Below are 24,034 nucleotides of genomic sequence, written 5' to 3' on the forward strand. Positions count from 1 at the left end.
GGACAGACACGGTTGTCCAGGTCCTGGGCAGGGTTCCCACGCTCCTCGCGGTGTCCCAGAGCTCCACACACTCACCTTGCTCATCCAGGAGAATGTTGTCAGGCTTGACATCTCTAAGAAGACAGAGGGTGACAAGAAAATTAGCTGGAACCCACGCCATTCTCGCCCTGACATCTCTGACAGTCAGGGGCTCTCCAGACGCCCCACCAGAGGCAGAGGCTGGAAGGCATGACTTGGTATTTAGGAAGAATCTTAACATAGGACTGGGTGTGAGGTGTGGAGGACACCCTCCACATGATTCAGAGGGCACCAAGGCCACCCAGAAGCCAGCGAGAGCGAAGCCACCAGCAATCCATGTTCTGAGTCGTGGTGGCCAGAGAGCATCTAGGACTGCACAGAAGGACACATACAGCTGAAAGCCCCCAAGGACTGCAGAAGACCTGCAAGGCCATGTTCCCTCCCCAGAGCGCCAGAGAACTCATGTACATTTCTCCCATAGCTCGGTTTTGGTCTTCTCCCCTTGACTTCCAGGCACACAACTAGTACCAGTAACGATCGCACACCCAAATTATGGTCAGATGACAGAACCCCCAGGGCAGAGAGGCAGAAATCAGGCTTCTTTGACTTATAACACACCTCAGTTTCCACTGAGGCTGCAGGATTTCATCCTAATATCTGCTCCCTAATTCTACCTGTTTGATAATTAGACATTTCCCAATCCCACCTGCTTTGCAAGAATACCACAATCAGTGTGAAGTCCCAGGATGTGGTCATGGGACAAATAAGAGTCACCTGGATGTGGCCAGGCCCTGCAATCCACCCATGAGGACTAAGTCCTCTGTGTCGAGTCTCAAACTGGGTTGTTTGGACAGGGTTGAGGAACAGGTATTTGTGGGGAGGGTGGGATACAGAGCCAGACCAGACTCTGCTAGACCAGAAATATCATCCCCTTAGGTGGTGTGACCCAAGGTTATTGCCAACCATTCAACCCAGGTAGGCGCGTCATCCCGCAGGTGTTCACATACCTGTGAATGATGTGCTGGCTACGCAGGTAGTCCAGGGCCAGGGCCATCTCACAGATGTACAGCCTCACAGTGTCCTCTGAGAACTGGACGTTCTGCTGTAGGTGGTAGCGCAGGTCTCCACCCAGAAGCAGGTCCACCACCATGAACATGTCCTCCTCATCCTGGAAGGAATACCTGTGGGCATCGAGGGATTGGCATATGAATGACTAGAGAGCCAGAGCAACGGCTCCTGCCTCACCTGGTCCTTCCTCCTTCCAATTCAACCACCATCCTGCCTAAGGCAACGACTACATCCTCGTTCATAGCTGCACCAAGATACTAGGGAAAACAGAGCAGCCATGCCCCTGAGGGAGGTTTGGCTGTGGGGCAGGGATACCCATGAGTGACAACTGGCGAACAGAAACAGTGGAGATTCCTGGACTGTTTCCGGTTTCCCTGGTTTCTTCTGTGAGAATAAACAAAACAAGACAAAAGCATTGGCTGGTAAAAGAACATGAGACAGTACCAGTGAAATGCTTAGTACAGAGCTGGGCAAGAATTGGGGTTTAATGACCAGAAGCCATGGTGATGACGGTGGTGGTGATGGTGGTAACAGCAATGGTCACGATGGTAATGGTGGTGATGATGGTGAGGACAGTGATGGTGGTGCTGGTAAAAGTGATGGTTATGGTAATGGTGATGATTGCAATGGCAGTAGAGATAGTGTTGGTTGATAGTGTTGACGGTGGTAGTGGTAACTGTGATGGTGATGGTTGTGATATTGATGGCAATGGTTGCAATGGTGGTGGTGATAATGAGAGTTGGTTGGTAGTGGTGATGGTGTTGGTGACAGCGGTGGTGGTCATGGTACTGAAGACGGTTGTAATGATAGCGATGCTGGTGGTAGCAGTGGGGATGCTGATGTTGGTGATAATGAAAATGATGGTAGCAAGTAGCAGAGCAATGGTTTAAGGATGTCCTTCCACTTGGTGATGTCTTTTGTGAGCTCTTGGTGGAACTCTAATTTTTACACAACTGACTCAGAAGAAAGTTACAGAGAATTCACTTTCATGTATGTCCCACTCCCTGCCCTCCCTAGTCACCGTCTCTCATTCTCAGTGGAAGGCGGCCTGGAGAGGGTGGCCTGGAGAAGGTGTGGCCCAAGCAGGAGTCCAAGGAAGGGGGCGGGAAGAGGGTCAAGGAGCAAAGAGAGCTGGGATGTCATGGTGGCCCCATGCACACAGCCCTAGATGGCAGGTGACATCCCTCAGAGGGATGTAGCATGGAAAGCTAGAATGTAATATAGATTCTGAACTCCTGGCTTGTGGCCCAAGTCACACCAACACCCGTTCCACTGTGCACAGCAGCACTGGGGACCTCCTGTCTCACAGACGAGGAGACTAACAACAAAGAGACTGGGTGTGCTGTCTGCAGCATGGTAGAAGACTCAATCCAGTACCCATGTACCTGACCATTAGGCAACACTGTCTTTTAGATAGTCTGAGGAGGTTGGCTTGCTAAGGTCCCAAACAGGAAAATCTTGGTCTTCCTTTTTTCCAAGACATCTCAGTGCCAACACTGTGTGGCTCCCACATGACAGCGATTACCCTCCTTTCTCCTGGTCCACCCCTGTGCCTAGGCCTGACCTCCTAAGCTACAGCATGACAGGACCAGGTTGGAGGGGTACTTCTCACTGAGACCTCCTCCCCACTTTAGAATGGTGCTCAGCGTGCTGACACCCAGATGGAATGTGCAACCACAGAAATGTTCTCTGAATCTATCACTCTCCAGCCTGCCTGGAAGACAACAGCCACGGCACACTAGAGCGTCTGAGTAGGAAGGAAGCCACTGAGTCACACCGCGTCACCTCTGGGAAATGACCACTGTCCCCTTTGAAGTTTCTTGACCTACTGTAGCAAAAATAAAACAGCAGATTGCAGTTTGGGGGATGGTTCTGTGCTCTCCAGCAAGTCTTGGGTTCACTGTCCAATAGAACATACTTGCTTTCCAGTACCCCCAAACAGCTGTTAGCTGGTCCTTCCTAAAGCTCTGCTAATGGACACAGGGTCACCAACAGGGGCGGGCACCTGTGACTTCTAAGGGCTACTTTGCCAGAGATCCCTACTGTTGGAAACCTTGTGGTTCCTCTAGCCTTTGTCCCTCATGCCTGTCCAGAAGTACAGCACAGAACGGTCTATGTGGGAAGTCTGTATAGCCCACTATAGGAAGCAGTCAAGGAGAACCCCTGAGTCCGAGAGATCCATGTACTGGAGGGGGAAAGGCCCCTTTGGGTCAGGGAGCAGTCCTGCAATGGAGCAGACCCTGGGTCCTTCCTGGAGAGGAAGGAATCAATCTCCTAGCAGCTCACAGGTTCTTATGCATCTAGCCCTCATTTTGTGCAGTGTGGTGACCTGAATGGAAATGGACCTGTAGGCTCATAGGAAGTGGCACTATTAGGAGGTGTGGCCTTGCTGGAGTAGGTGTGGCCTTGCTGAAAGAAGTCTATCACCAGGGTGGGCTTGGAGATTTCAGAAGCTCAGGCCCAGTGGCTCAATCTCTCTTCCTACTGCCTCAGGATCCAGATGTAAAACACTCAGCTACATCTCCAGCACCATGTCTGTCTGCATACCGCCATGCTTCCCCCATAACAATAATGGACTAAACCTCTAAACTGTAAGCCAGCCCCAGTTAAATGTTTTCCTTAATAAGCGTTGCTGTGATCATGGAATGCTAAATTCTTAGCTCCTAGCAGACCTGGGGAAAGTCTATACAAATCCCAGTACACCGTGGGCCCCTGGAACCAGTAGGCTCTGAGCACAGAAGCTGAAGAGATGGTGGGAGCAGGGAGGACTTAGCGGCAGTGGGGGGAGGGGAGAGCATTCCAGCAGTATTAGAGCCAAAGAATAGTAGGGCCCCTTGTCCCATTCCAGAGGGGCATTCCTGGCAGGCCCTCGGTGGGCTCACCAGAGGTTCACCAGGAAGACATGCTCGATCTCCTGCAGGATCTCCAGCTCCCGGAAGACGTTGCGGACCTCGTCACGCTCGATGCATTGTTGCTTGTTCATGTACTTCATGGCATACATCTTCTCGGTGTCCCGCTTCTGCACGATGCACACCTGGGGGCCAAGGGCCAGTGAGCAGAATGCCAGAAACCGGACTCTTCAGTTGCCTCCACCCTGAAAGAGCCAGGGTTCCCAGCCGGCCATGGGACAAGGCTGTGAACAGGCCCCTTCTACAGACCCACAGAACCCAGACTCAGTGCCCCCAGACAAGAGTCCTAGCTTCATGGTGGGCTGTTCCATAAGGAGTGCTAAGTCTCCCACCAGTCAGAACCTGTGTGAGTGGTCACACCTGACCAAGCTTCAGCACCCCCTTCCTTCTCAGGGCTTGCATCAGCAGGCAGCTTTGAGAGATGCTGGGGACTCTGGTTTGGTTTGAGTGTGAAATGTACTCTCCACACGTTCCTGTGTTTGAGCACCTAGCCTCCAGCTGGTGGCGCTGTTTTGGAATCTTGCAGACGCTTTAACAGGTAGAACCTCGCTAGGAGAAGTAGGTCACTGTGTTTGGGAGCAGGAGGTGGGAGGTATGGTTTGGCCCTACTTCCTGTCTGCTCTCTGCTTCCTGGAAATGCCCTCACAGACCCTTCCAGAGGCGTGTCTCTTAGTTGATTTCAGCTCCCATCAAATTAACGTTCAAGATAACCATCACCTGAATAAAGGAGAACCCACTTAGCACAAAACTGTGCGTCCAGGAAGCCTCCACCCACCACCGGACCATCCTTTCCACCCAGCAGGGACTGTCCATGATAGCAGGGCCCTGTACAGTCCTTAAGGCACGGCGCTTTCTGAGCCCTGCGCTGCCGTGGTCAACCCCCAGCGCTGACTGGCATCACTTAGCAGAGAAGAATGGGTGAGAAGAGAACAAGGTGAGCAGAGCAGCTGGTATCCTTTGTGGCCAGGAAGTGTCTATCAGAACCAAGGACAAAGACTCCCAAAAGGAAACAGGAAATTAACACACAAAAAGCTGGTGCCAAGCCCCCCAGCGCCTACCCCCACTGCAAGCCACAGTGACCTTCTTGAGGACAGGTGACTCAGGTAACCAGAGCCACTGCCGAGGATTTCTACACACTGTGGTCTCTAGAGCTTCATGGAACACTAGCCGCGGGTCAGAATGATTCTGGACCTCAGGGCGGGTAGGACTCCCAGGTGTCACTGGAAAGCTTGGAGCTTGACATACACCCCAATGGCACTGGCCTCAGAGCAAACCTCTGGATCCACTCTGAGGGGACCCACATTCCTTTTCCTGGGAACACACACAAGGTAAAGGTTTCTAGGACTGGTGGGTGTCCTGGCACGGCAAACTAAATGACCGCCACTCAGCCACTGAAGAGTCACCGAAAGGACTTTTAGTGACATGCAACAACTGGGACACCAAGCAAGGACACTGAGCTGTGCAGTATAAACAGGAGGGTGACACACAGTCTGCACAGAAGCTAGACATGAGCCATGGAGACAAAAGCAGCCGGGGCGGATGGAAGCTGTGCAGAGCCTTCTTGGCTATGGTTTTTGTCACTCTATTGTGAGGTTCTGGTGACAGCCGGTGGCGCTTCTTTGAACCCTGCCTTACAGCAATGGCAGTAGAGCTGTCTGGCACTCTGGTCCTGAATGAAGGGTCTGTGGAGGAAATGGCTGAACAACTTCTCTCAGTCCTGAGCCCTACACATCCTCCCACCACCCAGAGACACACCCTCTGTGTATCCACAGCTGCAGTTTCCAAGGCAACACTGCATACATAACACCTTGCCCACAGGCATCGTAAGCCCAAGGGAGCTAAGTCTGAGACGGGATGCCAACAAGGTATGGAGGGAACATCTGACTGCCTCCAGGAGCCCATCCACCTCAACAAAAACTCATCAGCGGCACAAGCACAGCCAGCTCCCCATGCAGGCTACAAAGATCCTTGCAAAGCTCTTCCGGAAACTTCCTCTGCAGGGGCTGATGCCCCGGGGAGACTCTGGCCTGGGGATAGGCACTCAGCCTGAATAGGCATCAGCTTCTATGTCCAAGGACCACCATCATCCCTGCACCCCTACCTCAGCATTGCCTTTGAGGAGCAGGCCTATCGGAGCAGGTAAGGGGTGCAGGGCCCATAGAGGATATTCAGAGGAGGGGTCTTATCTCTGAGGTAGGTTTGGGCAAAGATCCTTCCAAAATCTTTCATTAATAAAAATTTCAAAGCCAAGTGGGGCTGAACTCAGTTGACAGAGCAGCTGTCTTACATGTACAAAGCCCTGGTCCAAACCCCAGCATTCCATAAAACTAGAACTGGTAGCACATTCCGGTAAACTCAGCAATGAGGAGATAAAGGCAGTTCAAGGCCAACCTTGGCTACATTGTGAGTTTAAGGCTAACCTAGGTCATATAAGACTCTCTAAAACACAAGAAAGAAAAAAGGAAGGAAGATGTGGTGGCTTGCATAAAAATGACTCACATAGACTCATAAGGAGTGGCAGTATTGGAGGTGTGGCCTTGTTGAAGTAAGCGTATCACAGTGGGGTGGGCTTTAAAGGTTTCAGTGTGGGAACTGCAGCCCCCGAGTTGATATCCCTGCCCCCATTTGAGGTGCTTATCTTCAAGGAAAACATAATAAATTCCCTCTGCTCCTGGAGCAGGGAAGGAAGGAATTTTAAGTGCATGGTGACCAGTCCTTGATCCCTGCCAGGGTCAGGTTACAGTCCCTTCGCAGCCCCCTCCTCATTTGGTGCCATGGTATAAAACCAGCCCAGCAGACAATAAAAAAGAAGCTGTTCCACCTCAAGCTCGTGCTCTGTGTATTCATTCAACCTGGACACCCTCCGCCGAGACTCTTGGTTCCAGCCCGCGCTGGCGCGGCATTCAGAAGCTCAAGCCAGGCCCAGTGGCCTCATTGCTCTTCCTGCTGCCTGCAGATCCAGATGTAAAACTACCACCCCGGCTTCCTTCCCAGCACCATGTCTGCCTGTGTGCCACCATGTTTCCTGCCATGATAATAATGGACCGATACTTTCCTTCATAACAATTGCCATGCTCAGACCTTGGGAGAGGGTTGAAGGGGAGGGGAGAGGCGAGGAGGGGAGCAGAAAAAAAATGTAGAGCTCAATAAAAATCAATACAAAATATATATATTGGCTAGTTAGAGCATAAAGATCCAATGTTAAACTGCACCGCTTCATAGTGTCTGTGTCAGTTCCATAGGCATTTGCTAAAATGCACAGACTTTGGGTCAGGCTAATTTTGATGTGTGATTTTTTTTCTTATTTGCAAATTCTCTACAAAAAAGTTTTAATTAAAAAAAAAAAGAGTTGCCACGCTCATGGTGTCTTTACAGCAATAAAACCCTAACTAAAACAGAAGGGAAAAGAAAAGAGGGGAAAGACAAACACACATACACAGGTGGGGGAGGGGGAAGAACTCAAAGGTTGTTTCCAAAAAACCATAGCACTCACTAGCTGGCTGCCCAGGATATATAAGAACATAAATCCAGAATCTCCCCAAAAGGGCCTCAACAGCCAAGTTTAACTTACCTGTCTGTGTCCCGTAAGCGTTCTATGGACTGTCAAACTAAGTCAGTAACCCAGAAATCAGAATAATGCAAGGAGAAGGTGAAAATCACAGCTACTGGGCAGTTATGCAAATGTGTCTGAATGTGTCTAAGTGGCACTGCGAGCCAAATCATCCTCTTGTTCACACTCGCTCTGCAAATGCTCTCTCAGGACTTCTTTGCCTGCCGAGAAGGCAGCTAGATCCTCCTCTTGTGAGAAGATCCAGATGTCCTGGAGGGAAGCTGCAGGCAGGACCCTGGGCAACAGGCAGAGCTGAACCCCAAGGCCAGGGTTCAAAAAGAAGGAAAACTCAGAATGACTCAGCAACCCTTCAGTAGGTAGCACCTAGCTACTTCTCAGAGTCCACCCACCCCAAAATCAGCTCGGGCACAAGCCCAGCCAGGTTTGTGTACAGGCTACCAAGTCCCGGAAAAATCCTGTCTGCCTCTCAGACTAGTTGGGTCTCCTGGGCATTCTGAGTTTGTACAGACCTTGCTACCAATTGCACTCCATCACTCTAACTGTACAGTTGTAAGGAAGGGCCCAAAAGCTGTTGCCAGAATGAGCTTATGGGCTAGAATGGGGCACCTCAACTCAATCTATGACTCAAGCCAAGTCAGCCACCAGTGGGTACTAAACAATATACCTATTCAACAGTCCTGCCCACGGGGTTTCCCTCAAGTCAACCATGGAGTTGGGACTGCGCACAATGACAGGTCAGTGAGGGAGTTAAAACTATGCCACTCTGGCACACAGACTATTTTGAATTAAAGGTACTTTTAAAAAGAACAGGCATATGTTGTGGGACATTGCTCAAAGATGTGTTACATTTGTTTATGTTGTGGAACATTTGTTTAATGATGCAAAAATGTGCTGCATTCTTTTATGTTGCATTTGTTTAACTCTGTGAAGCTGTGTTACTTTACCTGCCTAAAACACCTGACTGGCCTAATAAAGAGCAGGATGGCCAATAGCAAGGCAGGAAAAAGGATAGGCCGGGCTGGCAGGCAGAGAGATAAACGGGAGGAGAAATCTGGGAGGAAGATGGAGGAGCATAAGAAGGAAGAGGAGGACTCCAGGGTCCAGCCACCCAGCTACACAGCAAGCCACAGAGTAAGAAGAAAGGTATACAGACACAGAGAAAGAGAAAAGGCCCAGTGGCAAAAGGTAAATGGGATAATTTAAGAAAGATGGCTAGAAATAAGCCAAGCTAAGGCCAGGCATTCGTAAGAATAAATGAGACTCCATGTGTGTTTATTTGGGAAACAGGTAGTGGGCCCCGAAAAGAATAAAACACAACCAACTACAGGCATAAGCCAATAACTGACCATCCTGTCTCCTAAGAGCAAGAGCTGAAATCCTTTCCCTAAATTGGCAGGGAAGCAACATCCTTATTCAGAACTCAAGACCAGAATGGAGAGCTGTCTAGACCATACTTATAGCTGTTCCTGTTTAATCCTCCTGCATGATCTGGTTGCTCCTTTGCCGGTCAGTAGCTGTGTGATGCCGGAAGCTCTTGATCAGACCACCTTGGGTGCTGCCTAAGTACTGGCCTTCACCACTACTGCCCTGCAGACCACAGAACTGCAGCCCTCCCTGGGCTCAGCTCTGTCCAGAGGCTTTGAGCTATCATGGGGCTGCTCCCCATTGGCACATGGGTCAGGTCAGCAGCACCCACTGTCTCCTGGGCAACGGGAAGTCCCATTTGGGGATGGCACCCATTAGAAGAGCTTATGACAGCTCTGGTTTAAGATGTCTTTAAAAAGAAGGTTGTGACTCAGACATTCCAGGTGTCAGCAAGCACCAAGGAGACCCAGCAACCTCACCCTCCTATCTTCTGTTCCCCTACTGGCGACAGCAGTCCCTGTAGGAGGCATGGCCTTCGGGCACCGATGCAAGGGCTGAACGATCATTTGTCACCTCAGTCCTCTGCAGTAGGGGGAGAGATGCTGTTGTAGGATTTTTTATTAATTAAGATTCCTAGACCAGGCTAGACCTCTTATCCTGTAGACAGCCTTAGACATGGCCCTCTGGCCTAGGCATCCGGGCCCCGGCTTTCTGGTCATGAGGTTGGCTGTAGATGAATGTGAATGCCCCCCTCACCCCCTGGAGCAACGAAGCAGAAGTCATGTGCTCCTTCCCTAAGCTCCAGGTGTTCCTCCCTGCCTCAGCTGCCCCCAAAGCTTCTGCGCCAAGGCATTTTTGGGTATCTGTCTGTATGCACTCTGCCACCTTCTCATGTATGTGAGACCCATCCTGGACCATTCTGGAAAGGTTTAGGGGTTGTTCTGTGATCACAGAGAAACCTGCAAAGGTCAGCCATGTGGCCCCTGGAGGTGCCTGTCTGGGTCCGAGGCTAGTTCAACAATGTTCCTGGAGTCCTCCCTCTGAGACGCACTCGCCCCCCCCCACCCCTTCTCTCTTTTCCAAGGTTATGGCAGGTGGGCATACAGCAGACAGGGCAGTGGCAGAATGCTTGGCATAGGCTGGCAGAAAGCCCTTTTGATGGCATTGAGGGACAGCTTTTGTGGCTTGTGGGTAGGGCAGTGGGCGCTGGAGAACGTTAGTTACCCAGTCGCTCACCACAGGTCCTAAGCAGGTCCTCTCCAGAAAGTGGGTGACACAGATCACTTTGCCCTACTTTATGGATGTGACAGGAAAAGCCTTTGTAGGGGGTGACTACTGGGACATCAAGTGTGAGGACGGAGGACTCCGGAGGGTTTGAGAGGCCACGCCTACTCCACGGCAGAACCAGCAGCAGGTTGGCAGACCACAGTGTCAGCACCACTGGAGAAAGCCCAGGTGCCCAAGTGCGGAACTGCGGACTCCTGTCCCTACCCCCCAGCCCCAGCTAGCTACAATCCTTTCTCAAATTACTATTTTGAAAGCCTACTGAAAATTTCAGAATAAAAATAAGTGTCAGTCACAGCAGGCCACCCAACCTACCTGGTCCTGGCTCCAGGCCCTGCTCTGAGTGGGGCTTCATTCTGCTCCCAGTGAGCAGAATTATGGGCCTGCCAATCCGAGCCCAGGCCAGTCAGAGCACGGACATAGAGGCTTCTTGTCTCCCCCAAATACACCCTCAAGCAGGAGGCAGAGAATGCCAATTACTTCCAAGATAGAAGTGGGTAGGCCAGGAAATTACCCAAGGAGGGCCTACCTTTTGGGGGCGGGAGAAGTCTTTGCCTAGCAGATCCAGAGCCCTAGGTTATTCTGATGCTTTTGTGCCTCTCCTATGAAAGCCGCCTACATACCTCCCCCTCCGCCTAGGGTCAGTCATATACACACACGTACATACCACAGACCCTGTCTGCAGGATCCCTGGGGAAAACATGTTCTCTCACTCAGCATAGAAACCCCACAGCTACTGCCAGGGAGATAGAGTCTATAATTTTCACACTACTGGGCCCAATAAGGAGCCACCAGGAGCTGCTACTAGCTACAGAGCCATAGAGAAGCAAAGGGAGCAGCATGCAGATGGGGTTTTCCTGGGTCTCTGGGCTCTTAATTCTGAGGTCTAAGGCTAGTCCGGCTATGGTGAGGGTCTCTGAAAACATGACCAAGCTGAGGGTCTGCAGGTCATGGATGGGGTTAAGCCCTAAATCAACGGCAGATATCCTCACAAAAAGAAAGAAAGAAAGAAAGAAAGAAAGAAAGAAAGAAAGAAAGAAAGAAAGAAAGAAAGAAAGAAAGAGAGGTAGAGGAAGACATAAAGGATAAGGCCACGTGGAGATGGGATAGGTGTGAACACACTGGTCCTGATGATGGAGACAGACAGTCACAAGCCAATGTTTGCTAAAGATCATGGAGACCTCGATAGCTTCCAGGAGCCAGGAGAGGCCAAGGGTCTTTCTCCCTTACCTGCAGGAAGAGTCAGTTTTGCTTCTACATCAGACCTCAGTCTCCAGAGAGGGTATGAGCTGTGCCTGTCTGGAGCTGGCTGTGGTGGGAATTTGCCTCAGTCCCAAGGGGTCAGACTGCATGCCCATCCCAAGCATACCTATCATCGATACAAGAGCTCCCTGGGGAGCTAGGACTTGGGCCTAAACTTGTAGTGCACCCTCAGCTGGGGGTACCTTCTCTCTCTTTCCTATCTGCTGATCTTGCCCCTCTTCCCTTCAGCAATCCAAACCATCACTGTCTTTCCACACAGGCTGGCCACAGAGCTCTGGACTGGGGACACACTTAAAGCTGCTAGGGACGGTGCCGAGTTTTGCCCTTAGAATGGGCTTCATTAATTGCACCTAGGTGCCCTTTGGTGAAGGCAGCTGAGGAGGCTTAAGCCTAGCTAGAAAAGCCTGGCTCTGCTGGCCTCTAGCGCCAGCCCCTACAGAGAGAGACTCCATGGAGGAGTTTTTTGCTGCCCTGATTTAGAGGAACTGCAGGTGTGGCAGGTCCCACAAAGCAATGTTCCCAGAAGGTGAAAGGAGACTCAGGGCCTCTTCCAGCTAAGCCTTTCCTGCAGACCCCACTGATGGTTTCCTCAAAGGAAATTGGTCTGGGCTTTCTGGGCCACATCCTCAATAATCCACTTACACCAGACAAAGAGGAAGTGAGATCAGATCTCAGAGGAGAGAGCCCTGCTGCTCCCGGGGCGGCAGGGCGCCCTGCAAAATGCCACTGCTCAGCCTGGAATAAGCTGGTGACTAATGGCGGTGTGAGTGCCATTCTAATTGAACACTGTTTACGCATCTTGTAGATTTAAGTGATTCACCCCAAGCTCTTTTTCTTTCCAAGTCATTTTTGTTCCCCAGAAAGCAAAGGGCTGACAACAGGTACTTAAAGCCTTGGAACACTATAATGAACGCACCTCCTGGGAGTAGAAAAGCCCAGGGAAGGCAGACTGGACCACAGGGGACCAGGTAAGGATCCTGCCTTCCCAAGGATTCTGTTGGTTGTCAATGCCAGCAGAACAAAAATCAGAGGATGGGTCCAGGAGAAGGTGGCTGCCAGACATTGGCAGGGGTATATATGGGTAAGGCACAAAGAGAACAGTGTCCTCGAAGACAGCCAAGAAACCCCTGCAGAAGCACAGAAGGGCAGGGGCTAGACAGGTCAGAAAAGTGTGCTCAGACGACTCACGGGAGTCCCTGGCAGAGCAAGAGACCACACTAGCCTCCTGCTTCTCCCAAGACACTGTGATCTTGATCTCTGAGAGGTCAGCGCTCCTCAAATCCCATCCGGGGCCCCTTCCTGGACCAGCTCCTGCCGTTCCCCAGTGCCCAGCATCTCTCCTCAGCCTAGACCAACTCCCTTGCCTGGGTCTGCATCCGGCTGTCCCTTACTGTCCCCTAACCTCTGTCCCTCAGAGACTTCAGGGGAATGCTTGCCCTTGAGAAGGTACCTTCATGTAGGAAGGAGAGGGACACAAGAGGAACACACACAAGGAAGAGAGGAGCAAGGGGACAAAGACTTGGCTTTCTCAACTCTTAAGCTCTGCTTCCTGGGCAGTGGCTGGTGGAACTAGAGAAGTTTTGGGTGTCATGATGTATTAGTCACTTGTTGTCATTGTAACAAGACACCTGACAGAAGCAGAAGATTTATTTTGGCTCACAGCTTTAATAAGGCACAGTTCACCACGGTGAGGAAGGGTACAGGAGGCATGATGGAGTTCATGGTAGCAGAAACCTGAGGCGGGGACTCCCCATATCCCACAGGATCGTGAAGCAGTAACACATGCGGGTGCTCGGATTTATCTTTGTTTTCTTCCCTTTTCATTCAGTCTGGGTCTCCAGCTCACAGCATGATGCTGGGCCCGTTGAGGATGGGTTTTCCTCCTGAGTTAGAACTCTGGAAACACTCTCTCACACACCAAGTGGTTACCTCATAAATGAGGCACTGATATGTGGAGAGACAGCAGGCCAGTGGTACAGAAGGGAAAATCAAGAAACACACCAAGCTGCACAAGGATACTTCTTGTGCCATTACAGGTAGTGTCTCAAATTTAAGTAAAAAAAAATTAAATTAAATTAAATTTAAAAAAAGACTTTTTAAAAAGTGATGTTGGGATCAACTAAGCCGTTGTATGAAAATTTGATCCATGCCTGACGTGACAAGTCAGAATAATTAACTCCAGGTTATGAGTTTTAACCTGACAAGAAGCAAGAGAAGAAAATATGAAGATGTCTCTAAATAGATGTAGTGACAAATTAGTTTCTGAATCCAAAAGAAATTTAGAAGATGATTGATTAAAAAAAATAAATAAAAGCCGGGCGATGGTGGCGCACGCCTTTAATCCCAGCACTCGGGAGGCAGAGGCAGGCGGATCTCTGTGAGTTCGAGGCCAGCCTGTTCTACAGAGCTAGTGCCAGGACAGGCTCCAAAGCCACAGAGAAACCCTGTCTCGAAAAACCAAAAATAAATAAATAAATAAATAGATAGATAGATAAATAAATAAATAAATAAATAAATAAAAATGGTTGCATAAAAGAAAACACCGTGTATGGGAAAGAGTGTATAAATGAACTTGAAAGGCAAGTAAACTGAGAAAATATGTTGGCATTCCTATTAGATATCTATCGAGCTCCAGTAACAAACAGAAATACCAACTAAAGAGGAAAGCGAAAAAAATAGGCAAATTAGACTACCATACGAGAAATGCAAGGCAAAGCTAAGTGAGCTGCTGTGCCTTGTCTGTCAGGCTGGCAAAAATCCAAGCAGCTGGCAGCACGCCCTATGGCAGGCACCCTGTGGACGACAACGGTGCCACCCCTATGCAGGGAGAGTTGGCAATTTCAGCACAAGTCGTGTGTACCACCCTCCAGCCCACATACTCCACTTCTAGGAACTAGCCCAGAGACACACTGCAGAAGCACACAGGCATGGCTAATGCATGAGGCAGAAGGACGGAGGGGGCTTGTTGGCACACCTTCAGACTTAACGACAAACCACGACATAAGTGGCTGGCAGAATGATGCCCTCCAGGGGTGCACGGAACCTAATCCTGGGCCCTGTGATGTGTGCATGGGAAATGGACTTTGCAGCTATGATGCTGATCTTGAGAGAAGGACAGCATCCTGGACCAAAGGCATCTGATATTGCCACATGGTCCTTACCAGGCAGTAATGGAGGCAGGAGCGCTCAAAGTTAGAGAAGTGACCTAAGACAGAAACAAGAGGCCCTAGTGGCAGCAAGACCACCAGCCAAAGAGTAAGGACTTCCTCTAGACGTGGGAGGTGGATTTAAAATGGATTCTACACAGGTGTGTCTGGAAGGATGCAATCCAGCCCACACTAGGCTGTAATACATAAGCGGTTGGCACTCAAAGGCAATGGCTGCCAAGGTCAGCTGCGCACAGGTCTCAGGCAGGAGCAAGGCTCTCTGGTGACAGCACCTTGTCTTCAGTTACAGATGATCTAGAGATGGAGAGGGCTCACAGACAGGGTCCCACAGTACAGAGCAACCTGGGCCTCAAAACGATTACACAGCAGGGGAAGGAGGGGCAGATAGTGAGCAAGAAGAACAAACCACTCTTGTATAGAAGTACTGTCAACCTGACTCAGAGAAGTAGTAATAACAACAGTCATGAGGCCACCAGAACGCTGATCCTGACCAGTGCTCATAGGACCACACTTGGCTGTTTTGGCATGAAAAAGTTCTGTAGGTATGTTTTAAAGAGTGTCCTTGGAGACAGCAGCTGAAGCACAGAGGGAAGGGATGGGCTGGCTGTTCTCTGTAATCCAGTTGAATGCATAAGAGAGTCAAGAGAGAGGGCTGGCTTCCACGGGGGCGGTCAGGATAGACCCAGAGCTGCTGTTCATAGTCATCAGCAGAGAGGTACAGTCAGCATCAGCACTGGGCTCTGCTCTATGCAGAGGCCTGGTTAGGAGGAGATGGGATAGCCTTCCTCTTGCTCTACTGTCTCTAGAAACTTGTGAATGATCAAGAGGCATGAGACTCCCACAAGGGGGCAGCACACAGAGGCAGCTGAATCAGCTGTCTCAGAGCAGAGATGGGCCTCTGAAGTGCCCAGGCAGACAAGGAAATGAGGTGCACAGTGAGCAGCCTAGACCTCATGCAAGGCACCCACAGCCTCCTGTGAACCTCAACGCATGAATTGTATCCTGGAAAGCTGAGCTCGCCAGCCCCGTGAGCTTCACCAGCAAGAGGAGCTCCTCCGGGCCCAACAAGCAGAGGGCGACCACTCTGCTCCTGACAGTGAGGAGGGCCACCCTCAGTTGAACACCCCTATTTGGTCCTCCCAAGTCAAGGCTACTCAAGGACCAGGTATAGCAGGGGATGATAATGGCCATCACACGCCTAAGCAGGGAAGAAAGCAAGAGCTCTCCGCCTGAGCCCGTCGCGAGGGAAACAGCTATTTTTAAGGTAGCAGCACTGCCTCGGTGACCCTGAGAGGTGAGCCCGGCACGTTCACATCGTGTTTTGGCCCACTTAGGAGCATGTGATAAATGTTCTGCTGCATGTTGGCTCTGTGGGGCGATGGCCGGGAGGCTGTCTTTGTCCCGCAGCGGCAAATGGAGCTCTTAGAAGAGGGACTGGCAACAGGCTGCTGATGCCACAGCATTCCCAGATGTCACAGTCCCCATGGCACCCTCGGTGCCCATAGTACCCTAGAGCTCCTGTGACACTCCTGGGTTGCCACAGCCCTGGTGGTACCCTCAGCCGAGACTCTCTCTAACTGCTCTCAGGAAAACCCCTCTTCTGATCTAGTTAGGGAGGAAGCCCCTCTCCTTGGTCAGCTTCTTGTGGCTGGTGCTCACTTCACCTCCTGACCTTTGAGGAATCCCCCTGTAGCTATGCTCAGAACTCCCTGTGGGTTTCACCTCCAATCCTGGAAGGGATGGAGTCCTGTTTGATCCTTAGCATTTTCCCTTCTTCAAAGTTACTGCGGCCAGCAGCCCTGGCTTTCATGGAGAAAGGCCACTGGTGGGGACAGCCTCAGTATGGGAGGGTACAGGGAGACTCCTGGAGTGAGGATGGGGCCCAGATAGATTCTAGAAGGGTCTGTGCCTAGAGGCCCACAGAAGAGAAGTTCAAAGGACATTTGGCAGATTGGGTGCCCCAGGACCACTTCCCAATGAAGGTCCGAGGCAGAAGAGTTCACAGTTCACTCAAAATTTAAATCTCAGAGCCCGCCTGGGCCTGAGTGGCTGAGCTCTGAGGTTGGGAAAATATGTACAAGAACCAACAATGGCTGGGCCTGGCATCCACAGCACAGTAGCTGGGCCAGCCTCTACAGAACTTACTGAGACCTGACTACTGTCCACGCCGAGGGTCTCTACGGCCCTCCCGAGTCCATCTGCTGCTGTGGTCCTCTAAGTGGACACCAGGTCCTCCTGGAAGGGCTGCTCTCTCCTCTCTCTTCCTCCACTAGCAGGCGAGCATGTTTTCTGCCCTCTCTTTTCATCAACGGCATCAGCAAAAGCACAAGCAAGAGTCCGTTTCAAACCATCTTAGGTCACAAGCAACACAGTCAACAGATGCCGCTGTTTTGAGGTCTCCAGGGCACACTAGCCCGCTAAATGTGCTTGGCCCTAGAAGGTCTCATCAACCTCTGCCAGTGGGGTAGACTCCGCAGGATATCTGTGAGAGCAGACCAGGCCAGTGCGTTAGCCAGGCCCTGTGTGCTGTAGGACCACAGGCTGGGGAATGGGGCTCAGACACATGCAAGGAGCATAGCAGCTATATTCAGGGCCAGCAGCACCAGGCGGCAGGCAGAGACTTCTGTAGCTGTTACTGACATTGCTAACTCTAATGGCCACACCTGGAGCTTTTACATTAGCAATGCTCGCCAGAGATGCTACCTACCTTGTGTCAGCAAGGCCCATGATGGGCCATAAAGCAATGGCTGACCTTGACCCCCACAGCACAGAGATCTGAGATGCTAAACCCTAGAATTCAGGATGCAAGCCCTGAATGTCTTAGGAGGAAAGGGTGGGGCTAATCTGAAAGAAAAGGAAGTCACATGACACTGACTTCAGCATCAAAGGTGAGCTGCTGCCAGCACACTGCCCTCCATCCTGCTGATATCAGAATCCACTGGCTGTGAACACAGAGAATAGATCTGCCCAACGAAGCTGACATAGGCTGCCTCCCAAAGACCTTCTCATCCTGGTGTCTTGGGTGGTTCATACGGGCTGTAGGCATAACCGGCTCCAGCAGCCTCGGGGATGATCTAGGATCCATGATTCAGCATTAACAACTGGGTCACATCCCAGAAGTCAGACATCCTCTGAGTTCTCTGTGGCTATGACTGACTCCCTGCTGCTGTGTGGAGCATCTTAGAACCAGATTCCCCACAGACAGACTCAGTGATCCATAGGCCCAGTGATGTCCCACAATACTCCTGGCAGGATGCAGCCGCTGAGAGAGGTTGCCATGGCAACCACAGTGCTGTCTTGCCTCTGAGATGCTGGGCAAAGGCAAGGTGTCATCGGTGGGGGCTACATAAACAGATCCATCAGGGAAAGACAAGGGAGGCCCTGACCCAGGCTCACACCAGCTAAAAGTCCCCAAACTGCATGTCCACATCTGAAGTTGATCTTCCTCTGGCTAAAGTCTCTTCTGGATCTATCTGAGGATTTGGTGACTCAGTAAGGGGCAGAACTCCTGGAGTGGTTGGGGACTATGGTCAAAGGCATTTTGCACCCAACTCTCTGTTTTTTACCCATAAGCTTAAGAACACAGAATTCGTCTGTGAATTTTGGCCTAAGCCTTCCTACTGGTATGCACTCCCTCCTTGCCCATAGAATGGCTCCATCAGTCCTTCTGAGAGCTCTGAGCCACAATGTTAGGCCCAGCTCCCTTCGCAGGGAGACTTCATGCCCAGACTGTAGTAAGGGAAAAAGAGGCCAGGTTTCCCTCCCTAGAAATCACTGTGTCAGGCACCCTGGAGCCTCTGTGTTGAGCTGGGACTGGCCTTAGCCTGGGGACATAAAGAAAGAGAAAGAGGGTTTAAGGAACATAGAGTGACCAGGGCAGTGGGGGGGGGGGGTTAGAGAGAGAGAGATGGATGGAGAGATCCATTCAATTAGAAATGGCCCATAATGCCCTACATAGGAGGAACATTTCTGCCGAAACAGCAAATTATGCCTGTTCTTCCAAAGCCAATCAGGGTGCTAAAACCCCACTTGGACTAGGGCTCCTACAGGACATCCAGACTTGAAGGTCAGGCATCCCCTTGGGTCCTTCCTAGGGCTCCCTTGATCTTCCACTTACTGCTAACAGTTCTCAGAGGATCTTCAACACTGCCACCTTGCCCTGTTTCTAGCACTGGCATTAACATTCAGCCTCGAGCTAGTTGGCAGATCACGGGCAATGCACCTCTAAAACGTCCCACACCCGCTGGAAGCTGGAACCAGGTCCCGTCTCCCCAGAAAGAAATGCCCACAGGCTTCAAGGTCACCACCTTGACTGCATGGACCCCAGATAGGGTACAAGTCCTGTATTCAAGACTGTCTAGCCTCTGCCCAGCCATAACGGAGCCCAAGGGAGCAGCCTTTCCCCTCACGCCTGGGGAGTCGTTGCAGAGAGAAAGCCGGTGGGCAGGGTGTACACTAGGATGCACAGACCAACCAAGTTTCCAAATGGAAAAATGAACTGCTTACTACAAGAACCAAGCACCGTGCAGAAGGGAGTAGCACGCGCTCTAAGAACATGTAACAAACAACAAAATGTGGGGCATGGGAAGGAAGGGTTCGGGTGACAGCCCCAAGCCTGCCACTTGATAAAGGACAGAAAGTGAACAAGAGCAGGAAAGGTTTTCTGAGAATGCCCCAGGTCTGCTCAAGACACACCCTCCAGGGCCCTTCTCCCCCCCCCCCCACTATCAGTCTTCCCTTGTCCACGAAGGCCTGCCCCCTTACAGAGGGCCTAGATATGCCATGTACTCTCCGAGGGAGCACTCCTTCTCAGGCCTGACATTTTGGAGTACTCATTTTTGTTCGCCATGATGCCATTATACAAAAGAAATTAAAAGCTAATAAATACAGCTCTTTCTTCCTCTGTGGTCAGCTCTCTCTCTCTCTCTCTCTCTCTCTCTCTCTCTCTCTCTCCCCAGAATGTTCCATTGATACTGGTAGCTGGGGATGGAATCCAATTTTCTGGAATTAAAACAAGAAAAGTTTGGGGAGGGTGAGCTTCTCAGATACAGCCATCTCCCAACCTGAGAGGATGCTAAGGTTTAGGTCAAAATGAGTGACAAGCAAGAGGGCATGAGGGGAAAAGTAGGGCATTGTAGTTGAAGGGCTGGAAAGCAGCCATACCAACAGGGAAACAGATGTGTTTTCTCGGAGTCCTGATTTTTCTTAGAATTAGTTAGGGCCGCATCACTCCCTAGGCATCAGTTTGTTGAGGAGAAGATGGGGTCAAGGAAGGACCCTAAGGGCTGTACTGCCTCCTGCAGAGGTCCTAGACCCCTGGGGAAGAGGCGCACAGACCACCTACTCATAGGAGGAGCCTGAATGGTCCACAGCTCTGAAAGAGGCACCGCCGGGGACAGGAGAGTATCCCATCTGAAGCTTCATTCCCTCCTGGCATCCTCTGAACATAGCCAGGCTGTCATGATGCCCCAAGGACCAAAAAGGGGGGCTTTATTCCATTCTCACACCTGAGGATTTTATTGCCATGGTTGAAGAATGAAGATTGGCCCATCCCCAGCCTCCTCTCTTTCTGCTCCGAGATGTGACTTCTTCGAGTTCTCAGTAACCGGTGGATTTGATTATATCTCCTGCTCTTCCAGGCCAGCCTGTCATTCCCAGGATGAATGGAAGCCTGGCAGAAGAGCAAGTCTAACCAGCAACAGTGCCACACCCTTCCCAGAGGGATGTCCAGGATTCCATAGGATGTTTCTTCGGGCTCTGGTTAAACAAGAAAGCTGAGTGTGAAGTTCTGACCCTAAGTCAGGGAGCTAAGAGCCTGATGCCACCTGCGGGTGAGCCTGAGCACCCAGTTCATGCTTGAACAAGTACCCTGCAAAGCCAATGTTCAGAAAGTGGCTCCCATAGGTGGTCAGGGCCAAGGTCATTCATTCTGGTTCAAACTGATGATGGGCATTTTAACCAGTCCCTTCTAGTTTTCTTTTTTTTTTATTTATTTTTTATTTTTTATTTTTTCCCCTTCTAGTTTTCATCTTCCCCGCCATGACAGTCATTCAACGTTTATCTTTCAATTTCTATATTCCTGATTTAAGCGATATTCCCAAGCAACTGCCTGTGTGTCCCAGTCCACTCCACCTTATGGAAACAAGGATTTGTTTCCATAAAATCCAGCAGCTACTTCTCCCAGGAACAACTTTCAGGGACTTCCTGCTCAACAAACCCATCACAACAAAATTAGCCCTCAGCACTCCAGCAGGAGGTCAGGAGAGCCCAGACCTTCCACGGCAGAGGCTTGAGTCCCAGACATCTAGACATTACCCTCACAGTCTCCTACTGAGGCAGATTTCATCAGCAGATCTGTCTGTCCCCATCAGGGAAACACAAGGAGACAGCCTCTCGCTTCCCCTGGGAAGGCTATGACCCAGAAACTCCGACCCTGACAAGTATGGGAAGGGATAAGGAACAGTGTGTCCTGTGTTGGGACAGTAACACGATTTAGCCTTTGCTGAATAACATGCCAGTTCCTCTAAGGTCATAAATAAGACTGCCCTGTAATATGGCGATTGCACCTGAGCAACAGAATTTAAAGCAGGAACACCCAGAAACTGCTGAACACTCATGTTCATGGCTACAGTAGAATCCACAATGGTTCATCTGTGGAAGCAACCTAAGAGTCCATCAGCAGGAAAACACTGGACACAGGATCCGTAGGCTCGCTCTACCTTCAGAGGAAGGGGATTCTGACACAAGCTACAACGCAGACACACTTTGAGAATTTTGCTACAAAACCCCGACCAGAAACAAAAGACAGGTTTTGCATAATTCCACTCACTACCTCCTATTGAATGCTTGAGTCCCCGCAGATTTGCACATTGAAATCTTAAGCCATGAGGTGACAGGAGCAGATTGCGAGGGTGGGAGGACTCATGAACAGGACACGCCCTGAGGCGGGACCCCAGGAAACTCTGACCTCTTTCCACCATGCGAGGACACAGCTGGGAACTCAGTCCCCACCAGACACCATATCTGCCTTCATTCTGGACGTCTGGCATCCATAACTATGAGAGATATTTATTGCCCGAGCATCCAGTATGTGGTGCTTCCGTCACAGAAGCTAGAAATAACCAAGGCAAGGTGTCCTGGTACTCAAAACCAGAGATAGAAGCAGAACTCTGCTGCCAGGGCCCGGAACGAGGGCAAGGGAGAGTTATCACTTAATGGAGACAGCTTCATCTTTGCAAGATGAAAGTAGTCAAAGTCAGTCCCACAACAACATGGCCATGGGGACATGGGACTGTGTGCCCAAAACAGGATAGGTGATAAACATTATGCTAAATGTAGTATATACCAGTTTTTTTTTTTAAGAAGTTGGGAAAAAAAAAAGCCAAGGACTTTTATAACAAATTTGCATAGCCTATCTCCAAGAATCATAGCCCCAACAGGTGAAGCAGCCATTGGTGAAAGGAACATCTGACTGGAAACACTGGTCTCAGATGCACATGCCCTGCTACCGCCTGGCACTCGGTGGGGCTTCAGTGGGCTTCATCTCCCCTATAGAAAAGTGACTCACCCTCTGAACCACACCGTACAAGTGGATATATCCTCGGGTCTACCAGACATCGCATCTTCCTTTCCAGGTCCTCACTCCTTCCTGTCTGGGTGATGTCTACAACTGTGGCCACTGAGAGCAGCTGGAAGAACAGACCCCGACCTGTGACAGGCCTTCTTCTGACACCCAGCCTAAGACTCCTGGTGGCCTGACTGGGCAGTTAACTGGGATCAGTGTTCTAACAGTACCACCCATGAGCTCAGAAAACATGCCTGTCTCCCTGCTCCCCCCACAACCTGTGTCCAGGCCAACAACTTTCAAAACCAAGACTTGGTCAGAGGACCCATAATCTTGGGGTTCTGCAAACTTGTCATAGGACAGGATACCCCAGATGCCCTCATGAGCACCAAGAATGCCCCCCGAAGGAATGTAGGGGACAGTAGATGCAGGAAGGGTTGGGTAATGGATACCCTGAAAACCCCCAGGGGACAGAAATAGGAAGAGTCCCAGAAAACAGCACCTACCCCTGCTCCCCACAACTCCAGGCTAGCCCACTAATGGTAGTCTTCATCCTGGGATGTGACAACTCAGCCCTCTCCAGACCTAGTTTGTGTCTCCCAGTTCCAGTACCCCCATGGCTACTTTCCTGAGCCCAGTTCCAGTACCTCCATCAGCTACTTCCCTGAACCCAGTTCCAGCCACTGTCCTCCGCTATTCCACACCCCCGCCCCCACCACACACACACACCTGTCCTTCCTGCCTGCACCCTCTGTAGCTCTGGCAACATAAGCACAGAGGGGTTTCAACTGGTCTCAGTTAGGCTAACCATCTTTGCAGTTTCCAAGCAGTAGGCCTGGAGGAACCCCTGGGACCCGGGATGTTAGGGACCCTCCCTGTGGTGTTTTCAACCCTGTGCAAAGTGCTCATCTGCTTTGACTTACATTCACTGCGGGCAACCAGAACAGCCATCCTTTGTGATCCAATGAAGTAGAGGCAATTAATCACCCTCAATCACCCTGTGCCTTGTACTCTGGTGGCTGTACAATCTCTTTAGAGAGGGCTTTCAGAGCCTAAATAGACACAGAGCCCAGACAGCTGTGAGGCCGGAGGGGAGGGAGGTACCCGGACAGCTGAACAGAAACGTCTGTTCAGGAGGGGTCCATCCACAGCACACTACGCGGCAGAAGCCGAGGGCTAATTCCAGCCTTTTCAGAGCCCTAGTTAAGTCTCTTTGAGTTATAATTACCCCCAATCTGTAGCTATCACAAGGCAGCAATCAGGAAGTTAGATCTGGCCAAGAAAGAACAAGGCAAGTGGAGACAGGCTCAGCAAGCCGGCTGCTTGAGGGACAAGCGCTTCAGGGTTGGTCTGAGAGAAAGCAGGCTGGGCCACCACACTAAGTTCTGTCTCCTTGCACCTAAGAAACAGACACAGGTACAGCCTGGCCTCTGGACTCCAGTGTGACCTGAGCTGTTGTTTTGGTTGGCAGATCCATCGGATGTCAGAGCAGATTGGGGAGCAGGCTACACAATGCAGCCCTTCTAAGATCCCCCCATCCTTCTAGGCCACAGTGCACCCCTTACTGAGGAAATCACTCAGCCTGCAAGAGGGCTTCAGTATTGTGAGTGGGTGGGTGTTAGGATGCAGAACGTTACAGGGTGACAAAGGTTCTACAGAGCTAAACCAGGACACCTATGCTCAGCTGAGTCAGGAGTCCAGAGACATTGCCCGGAAGGTGGAGGAGGGTTGTGCTGACACAACCCAGAAATGCCCAGAGTCCCCTGCTTCTTCCCTGACCGTCCTGAGCTTTTTGCCCCAGTGATGGGACTAGCTTCTCTGAGGA

At 50.9% G+C, this 24,034-nt stretch overlaps 1 protein-coding gene across 5 annotated transcripts in view; it reads right to left on the reverse strand.

Annotated features, from left to right (window-relative positions):
• Stk32c (serine/threonine kinase 32C) overlaps nt 1-24,034 on the reverse strand; it is a 93,606-nt gene that overhangs the window by 22,311 nt on the left and 47,261 nt on the right. For all 5 annotated transcript variants that reach the window (XM_050137889.1, XM_050137887.1, XM_050137886.1 and 2 more), the window contains exons 3-5: nt 3,969-4,120; nt 1,026-1,199; nt 76-113 (exon numbers count right to left, since the gene is read on the reverse strand). In XM_050137889.1, coding sequence (XP_049993846.1) covers nt 76-113; nt 1,026-1,199; nt 3,969-4,120 — 364 coding nt within the window. The remainder of the gene's footprint in view (nt 1-75; nt 114-1,025; nt 1,200-3,968; nt 4,121-24,034) is intronic.

Source organism: Alexandromys fortis, unplaced genomic scaffold, assembly GCF_014885135.2.
Source record: "Alexandromys fortis isolate MF-2015 unplaced genomic scaffold, M_Fortis_MF-2015_v1.1 scaffold_3, whole genome shotgun sequence".
Lineage (NCBI taxonomy): Eukaryota > Metazoa > Chordata > Mammalia > Rodentia > Cricetidae > Alexandromys > Alexandromys fortis.